The 23,685-nt window shown below is 45.3% G+C and overlaps 1 protein-coding gene across 1 annotated transcript in view; it reads right to left on the bottom strand.

Annotated features, from left to right (window-relative positions):
• Positions 1-23,357, bottom strand: part of LOC120995285 (protein argonaute-3) — a 144,880-nt gene extending 121,523 nt beyond the window's left edge. The window contains exon 1 of the mRNA XM_040424385.1: positions 22,471-23,357. Within this exon, the coding sequence (XP_040280319.1) occupies positions 22,471-22,489 (19 nt within the window). The 5' untranslated portion in view covers positions 22,490-23,357. The remainder of the gene's footprint in view (positions 1-22,470) is intronic.
• Between the last annotated feature and the right edge of the window lie 328 nt (positions 23,358-23,685).

Here is a 23,685-nt window from a genome sequence, read left to right as displayed (position 1 = left end):
CTGGAATAAGGCGTGACACCACCGTTTTTTGTCCTGACTGTCCTGACCAGCCTGCCCTATGCATAGGGGAGTGTTTCCGCAAGTTCCACACTCAGGTACACTATTAGTGTAGGGATCGCGTGACACAGGACAGGCACACAGGGCTATTAGGGCCCTTTCACACAGAGCTGCTACAAACCTCTCCTTTCACCTGGGACAAAGTGCATAATGTACTTCGCCACATCTCTGGGCGATTTGCGCTTTGCACATTGTCCCATGGGGAAGGAGAGGTTTGTCCTATAAAGGTAAAAAAAAAAATCACTGGTAAGCAAAAAAGTTATTGTTCTGTTTCAAAAGTTTATAAAAGTTAATGTTCTCTAAAGTTAATGTTAATAAATTTATTGCGTTGCGGCCTGTTTTTTTTTGTTTGTTTTTTTGACCTTCTAGGTGGACCAAGCGATCGACTAGCTGCAGCACTGATGTGCATTCTGACAGAAGCATTGCGCTGCTGTCAGATTACACGCAAGTCGGTGTATGCGGCGCTGCAAGACGAGATTTCTCCTCTGCAGTAAAAGATACGTTTGCCGAGGCATATGAGCTGAGGAGGCGGCGGTGTTCATATACTTTGGCAAACACTTTGTATATATAAAAAAAATTAAAAAATCCCGGCAATGATTTATTTATCCACATCGATTGATGTGAATGGAGAAATCTGGTTTGCCAGGGCATACGAGCTAAGTGGGTATGGATGTTGGGCGGAGCTCCTATGTCCTGGCAGACGCCTTTCCCCTCCTTTTTCTTTTTTTGGCAGAGATTTTTTCATCCACATTGATCGATGCGAATGAAGAAATCTGTGCCGTTCATTTTTTCTTTCAGCCCAGAGGCTGAACGGAAAAAAAAAATCTCATTACCCGTATGCTCAATATAAGGAGAATAGCAGAAACTCCTAATGCTGGCCATACATGTAATGATTGCGGAGACCCTCAAATGCCAGGGCAGTACAAACACCCCACAAATGACCCCATTTTGGAAAGAAGACACCCCAAGGTATTCGCTGAGGGGCATATGGAGTCCAGGAAAGATTGAAATTTTTGTCCCAAGTTAGCGGAAAGGGAGACTTTGTGAGAAAAAACGAAAAAAATCAATTTCCGCTAACTTGTGCCAAAAAAAAAAAATTTCTTTGAACTCGCCATGCCCCTCATTGAATACCTTGGGGTGTCTTCTTTCCAAAATGGGGTCACATGTGGGGTATTTATACTGCCCTGGCATTTTAGGGGCCGTAAAGCGTGAGAAGAAGTCTGGGATCCAAATGTCTAAAAATGCCCTCCTAAAAGGAATGTGGGCCCCTTTGCGCATCTAGGCTGCAAAAAATTGTCACACATGTGGTATCTCCGTTCTCAGGAGAAGTTGGGGAATGTGTTTTGGGGTGTCTTTTTACATATACCCATGCTGGGTGAGAGAAATATCTTGGCAAAAGACAACTTTGTATAAAAAAAATGGGAAAAGTTGTCTTTTGCCAAGATATTTCTCTCACCCAGCATGGGTATATGTAAAATGACACCCCAAAACACATTCCCCAACTTCTCCTGAGAACGGAGATACCACATGTGTGACACTTTTTTGCAGCCTAGGTGGGCAAAGGGGCCCATATTCCAAAGAGCACCTTTCGGATTTCACTGGTCATTTTTTACAGAATTTGATTTCAAACTCCTTACCACACATTTGGGCCCCTAGAATGCCAGGGCAGTATAACTACCCCACAAGTGACCCCATTTTGGAAAGAAGACACCCCAAGGTATTCGCTGATGGGCATAGTGAGTTCATGGAATTTTTTATTTTTTGTCACAAGTTAGTGGAATATGAGACTTTGTAAGGAAAAAAAATCATCATTTTCCGCTAACTTGTGACAAAAAATAAAAAGTTCTATGAACTCACTATGCCCATCAGCGAATACCTTAGGGTGTGTACTTTCCGAAATGGGGTCATTTGTGGGGTGTTTGTACTGTCTGGGTATTGTAGAACCTCAGGAAACATGACAGGTGCTCAGAAAGTCAGAGCTGCTTCAAAAAGCGGAAATTCACATTTTTGTACCATAGTTTGTAAACGCTATAACTTTTACCCAAACCATTTTTTTTTTTTACCCAAACATTTTTTTTTTATCAAAGACATGTAGAACAATAAATTTAGAGCAAAATTTATATATGGATCTCGTTTTTTTTGCAAAATTTTACAACTGAAAGTGAAAAATGTCATTTTTTTGCAAAAAAATCGTTAAATTTCGATTAATAACAAAAAAAGTAAAAATGTCAGCAGCAATGAAATACCACCAAATGAAAGCTCTATTAGTGAGAAGAAAAGGAGGTAAAATTCATTTGGGTGGTAAGTTGCATGACCGAACAATAAACCGCTAAAGTTGTGGAGTGCCGATTTGTAAAAAAGGGCCTGGTCACTAGGGGGGTATAAACCTGTGGTCCTTAAGTGGTTAAACAACACAATGTGACTCCAAGTCAATCACACTTCTGTGAAATCAAACTGTCCACTTAGGAAGCAACACTGAGTGACAATCAATTTCACATGCTGTTGTGCAAATGGGATAGACAACAGGTGGAAATTATAGGCAATTAGCAAGACACCCCTAATAAAGGAGTGGTTCTGCAGGCGGTAACCACAGACCACTTCTCAGTACCTATGCTTCCTGGCTGATGTTTTGGTCACTTTTGAATGCTGGCGGTGCTTTCACTCTAGTGGTAGCATGAGACAGAGTCTACAACCCACACAAGTGGCTCAGGTAGTGCAGCTTATCGAGGATGGCACATCAATGCGAGCTGTGGCAACAAGGTTTGCTGTGTCTGTCAGCGTAGTGTCCAGAGCATGGAGGCGCTACCAGGAGACAGGCCAGTACATCAGGAGACGTGAAGGAGGCCGTAGGAGGGCAACAACCCAGCAGCAGGACCGCTACCTCCGCCTTTGTGCAAGGAGGAACAGGAGGAGCACTGCCAGAGCCCTGCAAAATGACCTCCAGCAGGCCACAAATGTGCATGTGTCTGCTCAAACGGTCAGAAACAGACTCCATGAGGGTGATATGAGGGCCCGACGTCCACAGGTGGGGGTTGTGCTTACAGCCCAACACCATGCAGAACGTTTGGCATTTGCCAGAGAACACCAAGATTGGCAAATTCGCCACTGGCGCCCTGTGCTCTTCACAGATGAAAGCAGGTTCACACTGAGCACATGTGACAGACGTGACAGAGTCTGGAGACGCCGTGGAGAACGTTCTGCTGCCTGCAACATCCTCCAGCATGACCGGTTTGGCATTGGGTCAGTAATGGTGTGGGGTGGAATTTCTTTGGAGGGCCGCACAGCCCTCCATGTGCTCGCCAGAGGTAGCCTGACTGCCATTAGGTACCGAGATGAGATCCTCAGACCCCTTGTGAGACCATATGCTAGTGCGGTTGGCCCTGGGTTCCTCCTAATGCAAGACAATGCTAGACCTCATGTGGCTGGAGTGTGTCAGCAGTTCCTGCAAGACGAAGGCATTGATGCTATGGACTGGTCCGCCTGTTCCCCAGACCTGAATCCAATTGAGCACATCTGGGACATCATGTCTCGCTCTATCCACCAATGTCACGTTGCACCACAGACTGTCCAGGAGTTGGCATATGCTTTAGTCCAGGTCTGGAAGGAGATCCCTCAGGAGACCGTCTGCCACCTCATCAGGAGCATGCACAGGCGTGGTAGGGAGGTCATTCAGGCACGTGGAGGCCACACACACTACTGAGCCTCATTTTGACTTGTTTTAAGGACATTACATCAAAGTTGGATCAGGCTGTAGTGTGTTTTTCCACTTTAATTTTGAGTGTGACTCCAAATCCAGACCTCCATGGGTCGAAAAATTTGATTTCCATTTTTTAATTTTTGTGTGATTTTGTTGTCAGCACATTCAACTATGTAAAGAACAAAGTATTTGAGAAGAATATTTAATTAAGTCAGATCTAGGATGTGTTATTTTTGTGTTCCCTTTATTTTTTTGAGCAGTGTAGTATAAAGACAGGAGAGAATACAGGAGAGGGGAGAACTGATTCTCTATCACCACTAGAACACCCTGCTTAACACTGTTTATAGTATAAAGACAGGAGAGAATACAGGAGAGGGGAGAACTGATTCTCTATCACCACTAGAACACCCTGCTTAACACTGTTTATAGTAGAAGGACAGGAGAAAACACAGGAGAGAGGAGAGCTGATTTGAGGAGTGATCACTAGAACACTGCTTATGTTTTTTCACAATCTAGATCTAAAAGCACAGTATGCTCCCGGACACTCCAACAAAGTTACAGTCACAGCAGCACCCAAACAACACCTATTCAAAAATATAAATCAAACATGTAGTACCAGGGAAATAGATATGCTTGCATCAGCAACCTCAGCTCAGACAACAAAATTCGTAGTGAGGACATGATCTCAAGGAGCATGGAGAGTGAATGCATTCTCCTTTCCTTGGACTGAACCGAGGAACCTATATGCATGTCTTTCCTTGTCTCTCAAATTATCTCAAAAAGTTAGGAAAAAAATTCAGGAAGACAGAGTCCAACAAATGGTGATTGTATACCACCCGGTATGGCCTTCCAAGCCATTGTATCCACAAGTTGCTTAAGGGTCAGAAAGTTAATTAGAAATGACTGCGGACTGCTTTCAATGGTCAAAAGACCTTCTACTGCAGTTTCCACAATTGATGTGAATAGCAGCTCTGGTTGGTTGTTTTCATTCCCACACCTTTCTACTAAACATACAAATGAAGGCTCCAAAGACATACTGATAGTGAGCCCCATTGGGGACAGTTGGATGCTAATGTCTGTAAAGCGCTGTGGAATATGTCAGTGCTATATAAAGTGCATAAAATAAAACAAATTTCTGAGTTTCAAAATTAGTACTCAAATAGAGAATCTTCAGGATACCTTCCACAAAGCTGCAATAACATTTCTATTAGAAAAATTTCTTTCTAGCATGGCTTCAAGTACTAGAAAATCTTTTGGTTCTGTTTTGAACCTCATTATTTAAACCTTACTGATAATAAAGTTGTTTCTAGACCAATTAAGCCTAAATATTCCACTACATGAGAAGTGGAACTGATATTGCAGTTTCTAAGTACCAAGACTGCAGAAGACTCCCCTCCGGGACAGTTGTATGAAATTGGCATGTTTCTTATCTTTGGCTATAGCAGCTCGAACAACTGAGCTTACAATGTTCCACATAAACGAACATTGGTTATCAACAACTCCTTATCAACAAAAGGCAGAACTAAATCTGCTGATACAGACCATAATCCAATCTAACTAGACTTGGTCAGAGATTCCAACGAACCTTCTCAGCACGAAAGATGCAAGCCACACAGAGAAGCAATCTCTAACTTAATCATAATATCAAGGCCACATTATTGTAAATATTCAGCAAATACTATAAGAGGGCGAATCCTTTCTGCCAGAGGTCTCACTACGTTATTTGCAGAAGAGTAAAAATACTCCTCTGACCATTTTTGAGGAGTATTTTTACCAGAGGAGGAGTACGAAAGTTGCGGTAATTCAAATACATAACAGTGCTCCAGACTAAAAAAAAAAAAATACCTAGTAGCCATTGGCTCCTGAACTGAAAAATTTAGGAGCCAAATAAAATTTTTAGTCGCCAAATCGAAACCATCAAAATTTTAGTATCGTGACAACGCTACGCCGATCAGATCGGCGTAGGGTTGTTTCGATACCAAAATTTTGATTCGCTTTCGTCACCATAAGAAACTATTGTGATACTCAATACCACGCAAAAAAAAAAAAAAAAAAACCCGCGTGCATTTCGCTTTTTATGAAACGTTCGGCCCGTAATAGAACAGTCCTATCCTATTTTTTGGGGCTGAAACCCTTGTCCTATTCACCCTTAGGCCCCTTTCATATGGGCGAGATTTCTGCGCGGGTGCAATGCGTGAGGTGAACGCATTGCACCCGCACTGAATCCGGACCCATTATTCACTTCTATGGGGCTGTGCACATGAGCGGTGATTTTCACGCATCACTTGTGCGTTGCGTGAAAATCGCAGCATGCTCTATGTTGTGCGTTTTTTACGCAACGCAGGCCCCAAGTGCGGATGCGGTGCGATTTTCACACATGGCTGCTAGGATGACAGTCTATTCACTGTATTATTTTTCCTTATAACATGGTTATAAGGGAAAATAATAGCATTCTTTAATACAGAATGCTAAGTAGAAGGTCAATATAATAAATATTATATACACCCCAGTATAATAAGCATTGGTGGCGCAGTGCGCCCCCCCCCCCCCCAACACCCCAGTATAATAAACATTGGTGGCGCAGTGCGCCCCCCCAACACCCCAGTATAATAAACATTGGTGGCGCAGTGCGCCCCCAACACCCCGGTATAATAAACATTGGTGGCGCAGTGCGCCCCCAACACCCCAGTATAATAAACATTGGTGGCTCAGTGCGCCCCCAACACCCCAGTATAATAAACATTGGTGGCGCAGTGCGCCCCTCAACACCCCAGTATAATAAACATTGGTGGCGCCCCACACCCCCAACACCCCAGTATAATAAACATTGGTGGCGCCCCCCACCCCCAACACCCCAGTATGATAAACATTGGTGGCGCAGTGCGCCCCCCCCCCCCCCCCCCGAACACCCCAGTATAATAAACATTGGTGGCGCAGTGGGCAGTGCCAATGAGGGTTTAAACAAAATATATAATTTAACTCATCTCCTCCAATTGATCGTGTAGCTGCCGGTCTCCTGTTCTTTCTTCATGACCTGTCAAAGGACCTGTGGTGATATCACTGTGCTCATAACATGGTATATCACATGATCCATCACCATGGTAATAGACCATGTGATGAGCTCAGTGACGTCACCACAGGTCCTGAAGAAAGAACAGGAGACCGGCAGCTACGCGATCAACTGGACGAGGCGAGTTAAATTTTATTTTTTATTTTTTAACCCTCATTGGCACTGCCCACTACACCACCAATTTTTATTATACTGGGGTGTCGGGCCCCTAAAATGCCAGGGCAGTATAACTACCCCACAAGTGACCCCATTTTGGAAAGAAGACACCCCCAGGTATTTTGTGATGGGCATAGTGAGTTCATGGAAGTTTTTATTTTTTGTCACAAGTTAGTGGAATATGAGACTTTGTAAGGGGAAAAAAAAAAAAATCATCATTTTCCGCTAACTTTTGACAAAAAATAAAAAGTTCTATGAACTCACCATGTCCATCAGCAAAAACCTTAGGGTGTCTACTTTCCGAAATGGGGTCATTTGTTTGTACTGTCTGGCCATTGTAGAACCTCAGGAAACATGACAGATGCTCAGAAAGTCAGAGCCGCTTCAAAAAGCGGAAATTCACATTTTTGTACCATAGTTTGTAAACGCTATAACTTTTACCCAAACCATTTTTTTTTTTTACCCATTTTTTTTTTAATCAAAGACATGTAGAACAATAAATTTAGAGAAAAATGTATATATGGATGTTGTTTTTTTAAAAAAAATTTACAACTGAAAGTGAAAAATTTCATTTTTTTGCAAAAATTTCGTTAAATTTCGATTAATAACAAAAAAAAGTAAAAATGTCAGAAGCAATGAAATACCACCAAATGAAAGCTCTATTAGTGAGAAGAAAAGGAGGTAAAATTCATTTGGGTGGTAAGTTGCATGACCGAGCAATAAACGGTGAAAGTAGTGTAGTGCAGAAGTGTAAAAAGTGGTCTGGTCATTAAGGGGGTTTAAGCTAGGGGAGCTGGGGTGGTTAAAGTGTAATTAGGAGAAAGTAAACTAGAAAGGATATGCTTCTTGCGTAAAGAAGAACTAGTACTTTTAATTTTACAGTGGTGCCTGAAAGTTTGCAAAGCCTTCAGAAGTTTCTATATTTCTGTATGGATTTGACCTTAAAACTACCGTACATCAGATTTTCACACAATTTCTAAAAGTAGATAAAGATAACCAGATCAAACAAATGATTTCAAAATATCAGACTTGGTCATTTATTTATTGAGGAAAATCATCCAATATCACATGTGAGCGGCAAAAGCATGTGAATCTCTGCATCTGGTGTAACTGCATCTAAACATTTCCAGTAATTGTTGATTAGTCCTGCACATCGGCTTGGGGGAATTTTAGCCCATTCCTCCATACAAAACAGCTTCAACTCTGTTATGTCGGTGGGTTTCCTCTCGCTGCTGGCTTCAGGTCACAACATTTCTATGGGATTAATTCAGGACTTAACTTAATTTTTGCTTTAGGGTACTTTCACACTAGCATTTTTCTTTTCCGGCATAGAGTTCCGTCCTAGGGGCTCAATACCAGAAAAAAAACTGATCAGTTTCATCCCGATGCATTCTGAATGGAGAGAAATCCGTTCAGGATGCATCAGGATGTCTTCAGTTCAGTCACTGTATGGCGTTTTGGACAGAGGAAATACCGCAGCATGCTGTGGAATTATCTCTATCCAAAATTCAGGAACAGTTGCCGGAATGCCGGATCCGGCATTAATTTACATTGAAATGTATTAGTGCCGGATCTGGCATTAAAAATACCGCAACGCCGGATCCGTCCTTGTGCAGACTGGTAAATATATGAAAAAAAATATACACTGCTCAAAAAAATAAAGGGAACACTTAAACAACACAATGTAACTCCAAGTCAATCACACTTCTGTGAAATCAAACTGTCCACTTAGGAAGCAACACTGAGTGAAAATCAATTTCACATGCTGTTGTGCAAATGGGATAGACAACAGGTGGAAATTATAGGCAATTAGCAAGACACCCCCAATAAAGGAGTGCTTCTGCAGGTGGTGACCTGACCACTTCTCAGTTCCTTTGCTTCCTGGCTGATGTTTTGGTCACTTTTGAATGCTGCCGGTGCTTTCACTCTAGTGGTAGCATGAGATGGAGTCTACAACCCACACAAGTGGCTCAGGTAGTGCAGCTTATCCAGGATGGCACATCAATGCGAGCTGTAGCAAGAAGGTTTGCTGTGTCTGTCAGCGTAGTGTCCAGAGCATGGAGGCGCTACCAGGAGACAGGCCAGTACATCAGGAGATGTGGAGAAGGCCGTAGGAGGGCAACAACCCAGCAGCAGGACCGCCACCTCTGCCTTTGTGCAAGGAGGAACAGGAGGAGCACTGCCAGAGCCCTGCAAAATGACCTCCAGCAGGCCACAAATGTGCATGTGTCTGCTCAAACGGTCAGAAACAGACTCCATGAGGGTGATATGGAGGGCCCGACGTCCACAGGTGGGGATTGTGCTTACAGCCCAACACCGTGCAGGACGTTTGGCATTTGCCAGAAAACACCAAGATTGGCAAATTCGCCACTGGCGCCCTGTGCTCTTCACAGATGAAAGCAGGTTCACACTGAGCACATGTGACAGACGTGACAGAGTCTGGAGACGCCGTGGAGAACGTTCTGCTGCCTGCAACATCCTCCAGCATGACCGGTTTGGAATTAGGTCAGTAATGGTGTGGGGTGGAATTTCTTTGGAGGGCCGCACAGCCCTCCATGTGCTCGCCAGAGGTAGCCTGACTGCCATTAGGTACCGAGATGAGATCCTCAGACCCCTTGTGAGACCATATGCTGGTGCGGTTGGCCCTGGGTTCCTCCTAATGCAAGACAAGGCTGGAGTGTGTCAGCAGTTCCTGCAAGACGAAGGCATTGATGCTATGGACTGGCCCGCCCGTTCCCCAGACCTGAATCCAATTGAGCACATCTGGGACATCATGTCTCGCTCTATGCACCACAGACTGTCCAGGAGTTGGCAGATGCTTTAGTCCAGGTCTGGAAGGAGATCCCTCAGGAGACCGTCTGCCACCTCTTCAGGAGCATGCACAGGCGTTGTAGGGAGGTCATACAGGCACGTGGAGGCCACACACACTACTGAGCCTCATTTTGACTTGTTTTAAGGACATTACATCAAAGTTGGATCAGCCTGTAGTGTGTTTTTCCACTTTCATTTTGAGGGTGACTCCAAATCCAGACCTCCATGGGTTAAAAAATTTGATTTCCATTTTTTTTTTTTGTGTTATTTTGTTGTCAGCACATTCAACTATGTAAAGAACAAAGTATTTCAGAAGAATATTTAATTAATTCAGATCTAGGATGTGTTATTTTTGTGTTCCCTTTATTTTTTTGAGCAGTGTATATAACGGATCCGTTTCTCCGGATGAAATCCGGAGAGACGGAGCCGTTCTTGCAATGCATTTGTAAGACTGATCCGCATCCGGATCCGTCTACAAATGCTGTCCGTCTGCATGCAGATTGCCGGATCACTCTGCGGCAAGTGTGAAAGTAGCCCTTATTCTTCTTTAACCATTCATTTCATGCAGTGTAATACAGTACCAACTAAATAGATGAGATTTTCAACAAATCATGTACATGGTGCAGATATTTTCCATGCAGAAATTGACCTGCAGTGCAGATTTTCAGTAAATGGACCAGAATTAAACTAATCTCTAATTAACAGGGCTGTTTCACAAATATGAATTTAGTTTGTATGATCAAACATACATACATACCTATGTTTTCTATCCTCAGTATCAGCCATCAATATTTTTTCACTTTTTTTTTTTTTTTTTTTAACAAACATTCTGGTGCTTTTTTAGTTGGATATACCTGCACATGGGGGTTTTTTTTTATAGAGAAAAAGCCATATAAAGACATACTCGGAGCATTCTGAATTTTGCAGTGGAAAAAAATGCAGGAAACAAACTTATTGAAGATACACAGCGATGTAAGGACTTATTTTCCGTCAGTTGCTCCATACACCACTGGGTCTCTTCAATTACAAACAGTACCCCCTGACCCGCATGTAAGGCATTTCATCCAGTCAACCAATACCCTGCCTTGTATGCATCATGATTGCGGTGTTATACTGAATGCTGTCAGATTTAAAGGGGTTATCCAAACCTATAAAAAGCCCCCCCCCCCCCAATGTGCCGGGCCCCCCACACTGAATATACTTACCTGGGTCCCCGTGATGCTAGGGAGACTCGTCCCCGTCCCCGCCTGTCATTGGCTGCTCACGCCACCCCCCTCCTCCGACACCGGAAGCGGGGAGCCAGGTAAGTATATTCAGTTTGAGGGGCCCAGCATATTGGGGGGGCTTTTTATAGGATTGGATAACCTCTTTAAGGACCATTTACATGATGAGCAGACATGGGGGAATTCATTAAACCCCGCACTCCAGAATCCTGTCTTCAAAAAGTCAAAAAAAAATGAGCACTTTTGCGACTTTTTGAGGTCATTCTTGCAAAAGTTTTTCGACTTTATACCACTCACTCCAGTTTTGAAAAACTGTGGGCATGGTTAGCTTTGTTAATGAGTTTCATACCAGATTCATCACTGGGACTATTTTAAAATGTCACAAAAAAGTACCCAAAGCTCCTGCAGTAGAGGGGTGGTGTAGGAAACTGGACTAGTATTTCTAGCATGTAAAATTTACCAAACATCATGTGACATTTCATAAATTTGGTGCAACATACACAAAACGCAAACTCAGACAAAATGACTTCAAAATATTCCCCTAGTGATAAATCCCCCCTAAAGTATTTAGTCCTTACTCACAACATGAATTGTGAGTAATGATGTACAGGTACAGTACATCATTGTGGCTGAAGGGGTTGTCTCAGCTCAGACACTGGGGGCATATCGCTAGGACCCGCACCCATCTTTAGAATGGAGATTGCAAAGTGAAGGAGGGCCCACCTGCGCAGCCGCCGTCCATTTATTCCCATGGGGACGCTGAAAATAGCCATTTTCAGCGGTCCCTCTGAAATGAATGGGAAGTGCAGCCACTGCTCCATTCACTTCTACGGGCTGACAGAAAAATAGTCTTGCCAGTGCTCGGCTGTTTGCAGAGCTCCCATAGGAATGAATGGAGGGCAGCCGAGCATGTGCGGATTGCCCTCCTTCACTTTGCGGGACTCCGTTCTAAAGACAGATGCGGGTCCCAGAGGTGGCATCTGCACCTATCAGAAGTTTAAGGCATATCCCAACAATATGCCCCAATGTCTGATGTGAGACCACCCCCTTTAAAGTGTTGGCCTTGAGCTCTAAATAATTCATCCAGGTTAGACCAAACCAGGGGTGTCGTTAGGTCAAAACATTCGGATGTTTTGACCAGTGCCCCGAATGCAGGGCCGGCAGGAGCCCACGGCGCCGCCTCCTAGCTAATTTATTCACTTCACTTGCCTCTGTGTAATCTCGCACAGGCGCACTGGCAGAGGCCTCGTCGAGCGAAGTGCGCATGCGCCGTCTTCCAGCGCACCTCGTTCGACGATGCCTCTGCCAGTGCGCCTGTGCGAGATTACACAGAGGCAAGTAAAGTGAATAAATTAGCTAGGAGGCGGCGCTGGGCAGGGAGGGGATCTGTGGATGGCACTTGTGGGGGGTGGGGATCTGTGGATGGCACTTGTGGGGGGTGGGGATCTGTGGATGGCACTTGTGGGGGGTGGGGATCTGTGGATGGCACTTGTGGGGGGTGGGGATCTGTGGATGGCACTTGTGGGGGGTGGGGATCTGTGGATGGGGGATCTGTGGATGACACTTATTGGGGGGGGATCTGTGGATGGCACTGTGATGGATGATCTGTGGGGTTGCCCAGACGACTAGGCCCTTCACTGTAGTTATTAACCCCATTCAGCAGTCCCCCATTCACTGAAGGGGGGACTGCTGAAAGGGGTTAATAACTACTGTGAAGCGCCCCCCCCCCCCCCCCCCCCGTGGTGATGAGGGCGTGGCTTCATGGGGTGGGGACGTGGCTTCACGTGGGCTCGTGCCCCGGATCTCTTCAGACTCTAGCAACACCCCTGGACCAAACCTACCCCATTTTTAGGATATTGTAGGTTTTCCAATATTAACCCCTTCTTCCACACTAAGTCCCTAAAATAAGTGTTAATTCTATGGAATAGTGTAAGAGGAAGCCATAATGGAGCATTATGTAAAATATAGAACAATTGCGGCATCAGAACAATCTTTATTAAAGGGGTTGTCTGGTGATCTGCACTCACTCAGTATGAATGAGTGGAGCATCTGTGCTCTTCACACTCCGAAGCTCCCCCTTGCCCTGCTCTGAATCGTGCAGAGCAAGAGCAAGGGAATTTTCTTGAGATTTGGCGACGTACCGGGCTCTCCATGGGTAAGCTAGACTGAGACATCACCGGCACTAGTAGGCAGTCTTTGGCGCTGTCCTAGCCTGTTTTTATGGTGATGTCACTGGGATCATTGCTAGGCGGGAGCCTCCGCCTAGCGGTGTCCAAATGTAAACAAACAGACCTTGCTCTGCGTGATGCAGCACGGGGCAAGGGGGAGCATCAAAAGCTAGGAGTTGGGCCCTAACTGATCTGATATTGATGACCTATCCTGAGGATAGGTCATTAATATAGGAAACAGGACAACCAGTTTAAATTTCTTGAAATCGCTTGTTATTAGTCACTTCAATACTGAGATATGGACACACATCGTGCACATATTTAATATTAATATTTTGGGACATTGGTGGTTTATGTAAGAAGTCTATTGACATCAACATTGATTTATGTTGATAACAAGGCCAGATGGTGGGGATCCGACCCCTGCTGATCAGCTGTTTGAAAAGGCATCGAAGCAGTACTGGAGTACAATGTAGAGTGGCTGTGCTTGGTATAACGCTCATCCCCATTCACTTCAATGGGCCTGAGCTGCACGTAGGCCATGTGACCGATGAAGGTGACATCACATGGCATAGGGAAAGCTGCGAGAAGGCTGTGGCACTACTGTGAGCGCCGCTGTCGTCTTTGCAGTTTGCACCTCTTTCAACCAAATGACAACTGACCACTTTAAAAGGCACTCAATGCTCGGATCAAAACAATAGCTGCACAGTTTTTGGGGTTGTGCATTATACATTCTGAGACTATACACTCAGTGCTGACTATCACCTTGATGAGTAGAATGGAAACAAAGTTGTCAATTTACTCCTAAATTTCTAGGAGGAATAACAGAAGAACAGCAGAGAGCAGAAGCCTCTTCTCAGATGCTTGTTATCTGTACGGGGAATACAGGCATTTACTAAAAACATTTTGTAAAGAAAACGAACACCAGTCAATCCTGTATGACATCACACATAGAAATCGTCCGCACAGCCCTACATGGGAGGAAGAAGAAATGTCTGCTAGTCAGGCTTTCCGTTAAAGCTACGTGGTGCTGTCCCTCCAGAGTAAGGAATTCCCTGAAGTGGGGCCCCTGAGTTTCATGTACCTATTTAAAGATCCAGTGTTAGGACACATTGAGGAAAAATGAGCTCATCTGTGGGGGTCCTGATGCATTTTGGGCAGGCTGGAATTTCCTCTGAACAGCCCTGAGCCTAAAATCTATATTCTTCATTCTATAGTTTTTTTTTTCCACTCCTCGTCATCAGAAGACTGGCAGGAAGCTTTCACGCCTTCTCATTTACTGGCTACAAACACCCACAATCTAGTAGTGAAATCGAAAACTGCTTCACCACTCCTTAGGCTACTTTCACACTGGCGTTTTGGCTTTCTGTCTGTGAGATCCATTCAGGGATCTCACAAGCGGTCCAAAACGGATCAGTTTTGCCCTTAATGCATTCTGAATGGGAAAGGATCCGTTCAGAATGCATCAGTTTGCCTCCATTCCGTCTCCATTCCGCTGTGGAGGCGGACACCAAAATGCTGCTTGTAGCATTTTGGTGTCCGTCTGGCGAAACTGAGCAAAAACAGATAAAAACAGATCAGTTCTGACACACAATGTGGCACAATGGAAAACGTATCTGAAAAAAGTAGCCTCATCTGTATCTCTTTTATTTACAAGTAGAACCTATTTCTCTGGATAGAAACAGTAGAGAACAGTGAATCAATTCTAAAATGCAGAAATTCAACTAGAATTTTTAACCCCTTAAGGACTTAGGACGTAACGGTACGCCATGTTTGCCGAGTACCGGTACGTCCTAAGTTTAAAAGTACATTGCAGTGCGGCGGGCGTTAATAGGAACAGGATGCCCGCTGAAATCATTCAGCGGGCATCCTGTCACAACGCCGGGGGGAAGGTCATCCCCCCCCGTATCGGCGATCGCCGCAAACCGCAGGTCAATTCAGACCTGCGGTTTGCGGCTTTTACCTGCGGTTGCGTCGGCGGTGCCATCGGGTCCCCATGCGGCTGTGGGGGGGACCCGATGGCATGGAAGGCAGCGTGATGCCTAAGGAAGGAATCGCACTGCCTTCCGGTGAAGAGCCTCTGAGATCCAGCCCCCTGGATCTCACAGGCCAGAAGCTGTATGAGTAATACACACAGTATTACTCATACAGCCAATGCATTCCAATACAGAAGTATTGGAATGCATTGTAAAGGATTAGACCCCCAAAAGTTCAAGTCCCAAAGTGGGACAAAAAAAAAAGTGGAAAAAAATAAGTTTAAAAAATAAGTTTTCCCCCCCAAAAATTAAAAGTTTCAAGTAAAAATAAACAAAAACGTAATTTTCCCCAAATAAAGTTAAAAAGAAAAATGGTAAAAAATAGGGGGGGGGGGGTGGTATACATATTAGGTATCGCCGTGTCCGTATATAGAGCAACCAAAAATCATATGTACCCTAAACTAGTACCAACAATACTGCCACCCTATCCCGTAGTTTCTAAAATGGGGCCACTTTTTTGGAGTTTCTACTCTAGGGGTGCATCAGGGGGACTTCAAATGGGACATGGTGTCAAAAGAAACAGTCCAGCAAAATCTGTTTGTGTATTTTACACAATAAAAGCACACAGAGCTGTGGGGACTGGATATTGCGCATGTGCTAGCGGCCATCTAGCAACCCATGTCCTCAGCTCTATACCCAAAATCCCGGCGACAGGCTCCCTTTAAGTATAATGTATACGAGGAACCCGGGCAGGGGTCCGGAACAGAGGGACCTGAACCAAGTGAGTATAGTTTTATTCTTTGTTTTATAACCCTGGCTGCTCTTCCTTTGCAGGGAATGGTCTCAAGGAAAATCCGCCACCTCAAAAACTGACCAAAGCATTGCTGCCGGAATCATCTGAAAAGAGTGGCGGAAGTCAGTTTACACTGTGTGTTCTTTCTGAGGTGTGAATGTAATTTTGGACATCTCAGCCACTTTGCTGGTACTGTAAAAGCTGCAGATTTTCCGCTGTGGAGAAGGCACAGCATTTACGCTACACGTGGACGTACCCCAACGGAAAACTCAGACGTGGCAGATTTCCATGTACATTTTTCGACGCATATATCTCCTCTTGTAATACAGCATTTTGGAGTGCTGCTCCCATATTCTGCACTGCCTAACATTTCAGCCCGTAACATATATACGTAACAAGGAACGGTTCTCTTTACCACGCAGTGAAATGCAGTAAATGTGCCATGCACACAACTCCTAGGGTTGGACGGCCCTGGAAGCGGAGTCTGCCCCTCCTCCACCACACACACACAGTACACTTCCCTATCCCTTTGAAAAGCACACTGAACTTTCCCTGATCCTGGCCTCAAATGCCTTCTGTACAGAGAAGAGAGTCCGTGAACCAGAATGAACCGCATGCACTGAAACCAATGCTACACGGGAGCCACCGCTGCACTGGGAGGCTCTATGGAACCACAGGGTCCCTACTGCGAGGACTGGGGGTCAGTCTCTTACTAGCCACTGGACATGTGCCAGCTCGTGGTTGCATGCTTCCTGCCATAGATTTTACACGCACAAACGTGGAAGCTGTGTTCACCATTACGCAGAACATTTACAACGGCAGCGTGTTATTTCTGTCATCAGACAGAAGTGAATAATGACCATTTCCGTAACGCAATACTAAGAAAACCTAAACGCTCGTGTCATGTACAATGCCCACGTGGGAAAGATCACCAACAGTTAACAAAACCCCCCATTACCAGTCCAGTCACCCATCTTGGTCACCCGATGAGTAAGCACCGTGACTCATTTTTCAGCCGCTCATCGGTGAATCATATTCCCTTTGTGTAAAGATGGCTGGTGAAATTTGTGTGCAAGACTTTTTTTTATACAAAATAGCTCACATACAGCTTGAAGACGTCCCGGAGAATATGGAGTCAGTGTGGAGGATAGTGTAAAGTAGCATCAATAGGAATTCCCTGCTATCTTCTCATCAGAAGTGGGATCACAAGGCTGATGGGAATCTCCTTCATGTGGAGCAGTAGTCGCAGAAGGTGGAGGCATGCTACAGTCACGTTGTCTATATGCTGAGATCCCACTGTTATTAAAGGGATTAGCAACACCATGAGCATAGCTGTGACAAACCATAGTGAGCCCAGAAAACCACTTCACCAAATACCATTTATCATGTAGAGAAAGTTATTACGAGGCACTCACTAATGTATTATGATTCTCCATATTGCTTCCTTTGCTGGCTGGATTCATTTCTTCATCACATTATACACTGCTGGTTGTCATGGCGACGACCACCTTGCAATCCAGGAACAGTGGTCATGTTTGCACATGCACACCAAAGGAGAAAGCACCGGCCTCCCTGGTGGCTGGGACCGCTGGAGTATGCATAGGCCAGCGTTTTTTCCTATAGTGTGCAAGCACGACCACTGCTGATGGATTGCAGGGTGGTCGTAACCATGGAAATGAGCAGTGTATAATGTGATGGAAAAATGAATGAAGCCAGCAAAGGAGGCAATATGGAGAATCACAATATGTTAGTAAGTGCCTTGTATTGTCTACATGATGAATGCCATTTACTGAAGAGAGACAACCCCTTTAAGGCTGCACCCACATTTCCCAGAACACCTCACTGCATCATAGTGATCTGTGAGTTCTACTGTACTGGACAGGCTGGAACTCACAGCATCACAGATCACTAGAATACAGCAAGTTCAGCTAACATTAGCCATGACTGGTTCAGAAAATGTGACCATCACATGGACAACACACAGCCTTTTGGACACAGACTAAGAACGTGTACTGCTTGCTTAGAGCTTTTCCAAAAAGTAGGCAAAGCAGGGAAGGAGTGAGTGCAGCGGCTCTATACCAGCTCATCTGGCGGTGTAGATCTCCATGCTGGCACTTGGACCTGCACAGATGCCATATTAGTAGGTGCATGCCTCAATAACATCTGAAGTCACTGGAGCACAGATTAAGACCTGCATCTAAGGCTACTTTCACACTAGCGTTTTTATTTTCCGGCATAGAGTTCCGTCCTAGGGGCTCAATACCAGAAAAGAACTGATCAGGATTATCCCCATGCATTCTGAATGGAGAGCAATCCGTTCAGGAGGCATCAGGATGTCTTCAGTTCAGTCTTTTTGACTTTTCAGGACGCAGATAATACCGTTTTATCTCCGTCCAAAATTCCGGAACACTTGCCGGAATGCCAGATCCGGCATTTTTTTCCATAGGAATGTATTAGTGCCGGATATGGCATTTAAAATACCGCAATGCAGATCAGTCCTTCTGGTCTGCACATGCGCAGACTGAAAAAAAAAATGTGAAAAAAAATAAAAGTATGGATCCGTTTTTCTGGATGACACTGGAAAGACGGATCCGGCATTTCAATGCATTTGTCATACGGATATGGATCCTTATCAGTCTTACAAATGCCATCAGTTTGCATACGTTTTGACGGATCCGGCAGGCAGTTCCGGTGCCACAAGTGTGAAAATACCCTAATATGCAGCTATGTTTTGTTCATTGTTTTTTTAATCAACCTGACAATCCCTCCAGGACATCTCCAGCAATTATCAATCAGAAAGCAGAGACGGCTCACGCGACTTCAATGTTTCACTATCATGAGGACAGTAGACAAATACTGAAGGCATGCAAGAGTTGTGGTGACAGCACAATTTTACCCCAAATCCCAAGCAACTGTGTCCTTGTGGAACCCTAACCTAACCCAACCATGCCTACACAAGGACAGCCAAACAATATCTCCTAGCCTCCTCATAATCCTATACGCTCATGTCCTGCCAGAGGGCAACTGATAGAGGGTCCACATCATTAAAGCAGATCTGTTGGCTTAAAAGGTTTTATTCTCAGGATAGGTCAGTATCTGATTGGTGGGGGTCTGACGCCAAGGACCCCCGCAGGTCAGCTGTTTGAGAAGGCATCGGCACTCCTGTGAGCACCGCAGACTTCTCTGTGCTTACCAAGCAAAGCTCCGCACATTGTATAGCGGTTGTGCTTGGTGTAGCAGTCATCCCCGTAAAAGTGAATGGGGCAGAGCACGATACTAAGCACAGACAGTATACAATGTGCGGTGTTGTGCTTGATAAGCTGCGAGGAGTGCTCGTGCCTTCTCAAACAGCTGATCTGCGGGGGTCCTGGGTGTCAGACCCCCACCGATCAGATACTGATGACCTATCCTGAGAATATCTGGAAAAAACCCTTTAACATGCTTTCCTATGTAAGACCGGCATATTACAAAAAATAAAATAACTTTTGCTAACAGGGGTGATGAAAATACTCTGGTTTCAGAAGCCCCTGTGGTCAGTGACTGCCAGGCTGCTGTATATACAGTGTAAGCCTACACACAGCCTGCCAGTCACCATGGAGAGAGGCAGGGGGCGCTGTCCTCATGATCACACCGGACTATGGCCGCTATATACCTTTGTTGCTTTTATTAGCCAAGTGGCTACTAGAAGTACAGACCTGTATCTGTAATATATACGGTATTGGAAGCTTTAGCTGCACTTAGGCACTTCCTACCCTCAGACTTAGGGCTCATGCACACGACCGTTGTTATTTTCCAGTCCGTTTTTCACAGATCCGTTGTTCTGTATCGGAGAGGTTTTTATTCTCTGATTTAAGTCCTCTTCCATTCCATTATTGCACAAAACATATCCGTATGGTTTCCGCATTTGATCTGTTTTTTTGCGGATCGGGAACGGAAACAGTAACTTATTAATCACCAAACACATAAGCAATATGGGCTGGGCATAGCATTTCTACAGTATGGATCCGGAAAATACGGATGACATACAGATGTGTTTCGTACTTTTTGCGGTCCCATTGACTTGAATGGGGCCTCGGGCCATGATTTATGGACAATAATAGGACATAAAAAACTTTTTTGCCGATTGGAAATACGGAAACAGAATACACATGGAGTACCTTCCGTTGTTTTTGCTGACCCATTGAAATGAATGGTTCCACACACTATCTGCGCACAAAAAAAAAAAAAAACACGGAAGCGGAAAGAAAATACGTTTGTGTGCATGAGCCCTTAGAGAGGACCTGTCACCTCTCCTGACAGGTCTGTGTTAAATTGTATTCCCGATGCTTCTTTTCATAAAGTTGTTGCTACTAGAAGTTATGAATCTGAAACTGGGGTTTACCATTGGGTGATTGGACAGTCTCAGACTGTGCAGGGACACCCCCCTTTCCCAAATGGTAACACCAAGTTGGACATTTCATTCCTAACCTTCTAGTAGGAATAATTGAGGAACGGCACAACAGATTTATAAGAATAGATGCTCTGGAATTGTTATGACATATGGAATGCAAGTAGTTACTAAACCAGATATGTCAGGAGAGGTGACAGCTCCTCTTTCAGGCAGTCCTGAAGCCATATCACTGCTGGGGTTTGAGAATATTAAGGTTTTAGTAATCACGCCTTTTTCGCCCAAGCCAAGGTCCTGATGGTCAGACTTAGTATATTCACAGCGCTGGACGTAGTTAACACTTCCATATCCACAGAGCCGCAGCCACCATGTCCTTGTCTGCAGAGCACACCAGGAAGTTATACAGGAGGCACACCAGAAACAACGTACAGATGTGGGTGATGTGGGCTAGGACTACCCAGTGAAGAGTGGTGTAACTGACTCCCACCAGGGAATGGGCCGTGCTGAAGGCTGCACATATGATATGGGAGCCAGCCCAACCTAAAGGGTACTTTCACACTAGCGTTATTCTTTTCCGGCACTGAGTTCCATCCTAGGGGCTCAATACCAGAAAATAACTGATCAGTTTTATCCCCATGCATTCTGAATGGAGAGCAATCCGTTCAGGATTCATCAGGATGTCTTCAGTTCAGTCACTGAACGGCGTTTTGGATGGAGGAAATACCGCAGCATATTGCGGTATTATTTCCGTCCAAAATCCTGAATCGGTTGCCGGAATGCCGGATCCGGCATTTATTTACATTGAAATGTATTAAATACTGCAATGCAAAAATTTGAAATAAAATAATATATAAACGGATCGGTTTCTTCAGATGACATCCAGAGAGACTGTTTCATTCTTGCAATGCATTTGTAAGACGGATCCGGATCAGTCTACAAATGCTGTCCATTTGCATGCAGATTTCCGGATCACTCTGCCGCAAGTGTGAAAGTAGCCTTAGTCCTAGACTAGCAGTAGCTGCACCATAGGACCTTCTATGTCAGGAGGAGAAACTGTCAGCATTCGTAATGCTGACTGATCCTACTGGGAGGGAGAGATCAGAGTGTTCAGCATGATGGAACAGACATCATCGTAGCTGAAGGACCTCAGGTGATGGTTTGAAGAACCGGTTTGCTGCTCACTTCCTGTGCACAACACTCCCCATGTCACAATCTACACGTCACACCGAGGCTGCACAGTCCTTACATGACCCTAACATAAGGACACAAAAGTACCGTCCACTGCAGCCCACCAAGCTCCCACCTCCATCTACAACTGCTGGGACCACTCCAGCCATGTAGACCCCAGTACAAGCCAATGATCGAGGACTGGAACATACATACTAATACAAGGCAAGCGATGGAGGTCAATCTGTCAAACCGGTCTCAGACTTTGGTGTCCACAGCAACCAATCAGAACCTGTGGTTAATTTTCCTAAAAAAACAAGGAAATGGCAGCCACGTTCGGATTGATCAGTTTTGATAACTTTTAGATGAACATCAGTACTTCCAAGTATTGCAAGGCTACATGACCAGTGGCTCGCTGTCAGCTGCGATCAGTCAGCCTTGACCACAGACAACACCAGTCTGATCGTAAGACAATGATCCTTTAAATGTCCTGTCCAGCTGGATGCCAGGCAGAGCATCCAGCCCTTAAAGGGGTTGTGTCACTTTAGCAAATAGCATGTATCATGTAGAGAAAGTTAATACAAGCCACTTACTAATGTATTGTTATTATCCATATTGCCTCCTTTGCTGGCTGGATTCATTTTTCCATCACATTATACACTGCTCGTTTCCATGGTTACGACCACCCTGCAATCCATCAGTGATGGTCGTGCTTGCACACTATAGGAAAAAGCCCCAGCCTATGTGAGCTCCTGGTCACCAGAGAGTCCAGCGCTATTTCCTATATTGTGCACCGCTGATGGATTGCAGGGTGGTCTGTAACCATGGAAACGAGAAGTATATAATGTGATGGAAAAATGAATCCAGCCAGCAAAGGAAGCAATATGGACAATAAATTAGTAAGTGCCTTGTATTAATTGGTCTACATAATAAATGCCACTTGCTGAAGCTCTGTGGAGCTTTACCTGCGGTTCCGATTTCCATTCATGGAGGTCAGTGTCCTGCTGTCCTGAATTTGAGGATCCCAATGTGGGTTGGCGTAAACTGCCGGCAGATCCTTTATCCGCTGCACTTGTTGCTGGTTTCTTGTTCTGCTGATATACACCCCACGTCTTGGAATGGCACTCCTGTTTCAATAGACAGGCACTGGAAAAGCTACTTGCTGATTGGCTGCACAGTGTATCCTGGCATACAGCTCTCTCCTTTGATTGGCTACTTCGAGCAGTCTTCACCCCAGAGTGCAGAGTTGTCACCTGTCAGACTTGTGTCCACAGGTAAAAGGGAGCAGGGACAGGCTGCGGAGAGGGAGTGCTGAGAAGCAGGTCTAGCAGCTTACTGGCCGTTGCCTTAGAGATGGCTGAGTCACCTCTTGGTCCTCATCTCTGTCACAGCTGGTCTGTGTGTGATACGGTGGCCGCTGATTGGCTGTCCTCAACTGCCGCCCCCGGCTCTTCACTCTTGCACCCCCTCTCCCTATTGGTAGTTCACTTTACCTGTCCTCTACTCCGAACAAGCAGTGGCAATGAAGTGGTGAGTCAGGATGAGAGGCGAGCTGTGATTGGCTGGCATCCCCCACCACCACCTGAGCGGAGTGAGGACAGCCCGGCTGTGATTGGTCGTCAGTGGTCCACTAGTGAAGACCGAGTGATGGGAGCTCGCCAGCGGTTGCCAATGGACCAGCTCAACTTCCACGTCAGCCCTCCTTATTCTCTGCTCACTCGGTGATGGAGCAGTGGCCGCCGGCAGCGCCTGGTCCTCCAGCTTCCTTCACTAATGAGGAGGAGTTAGACGGCTCCCTCCTCCAACCCCTCCCCTAGAGGCCGGACATAACGTCAACAAGCGCTTCACTGCCAGGAAGAATCTCCTAGCGGAGATACAGCGCGCCGCACACGTCACTTCCGGATACAGAATGTTTTGTACGTCAGGGTCACGCGGATTCTGGAACACAGGGACAAGCACATGCCGCCTACGCTGCGCTGGCGTGCGCGCCCACACAGTTACTACAAATGCGCATGCGTGACTTAGTCTGTGAGACAGTCTTGTGCTGCTGGTCGGTCGGTGCTTTATAGAACATGTAGAGCTGCAGTAGTCAGGGTTATGCCACAGTATTTTAGGAGCAGTAGACATTGAGACACAGTTAATAACTTCTGTGAAGAAAAAGAAGGTACTTTTACCTTCAG

Source organism: Bufo bufo, chromosome 3 (genome assembly GCF_905171765.1).
Source record: "Bufo bufo chromosome 3, aBufBuf1.1, whole genome shotgun sequence".
Taxonomy (NCBI): Eukaryota; Metazoa; Chordata; class Amphibia; order Anura; family Bufonidae; genus Bufo; species Bufo bufo.
The sequence above is the reverse complement of the archived record's forward strand: the minus strand, read 5'-3'. Positions and strand labels throughout refer to the sequence as shown.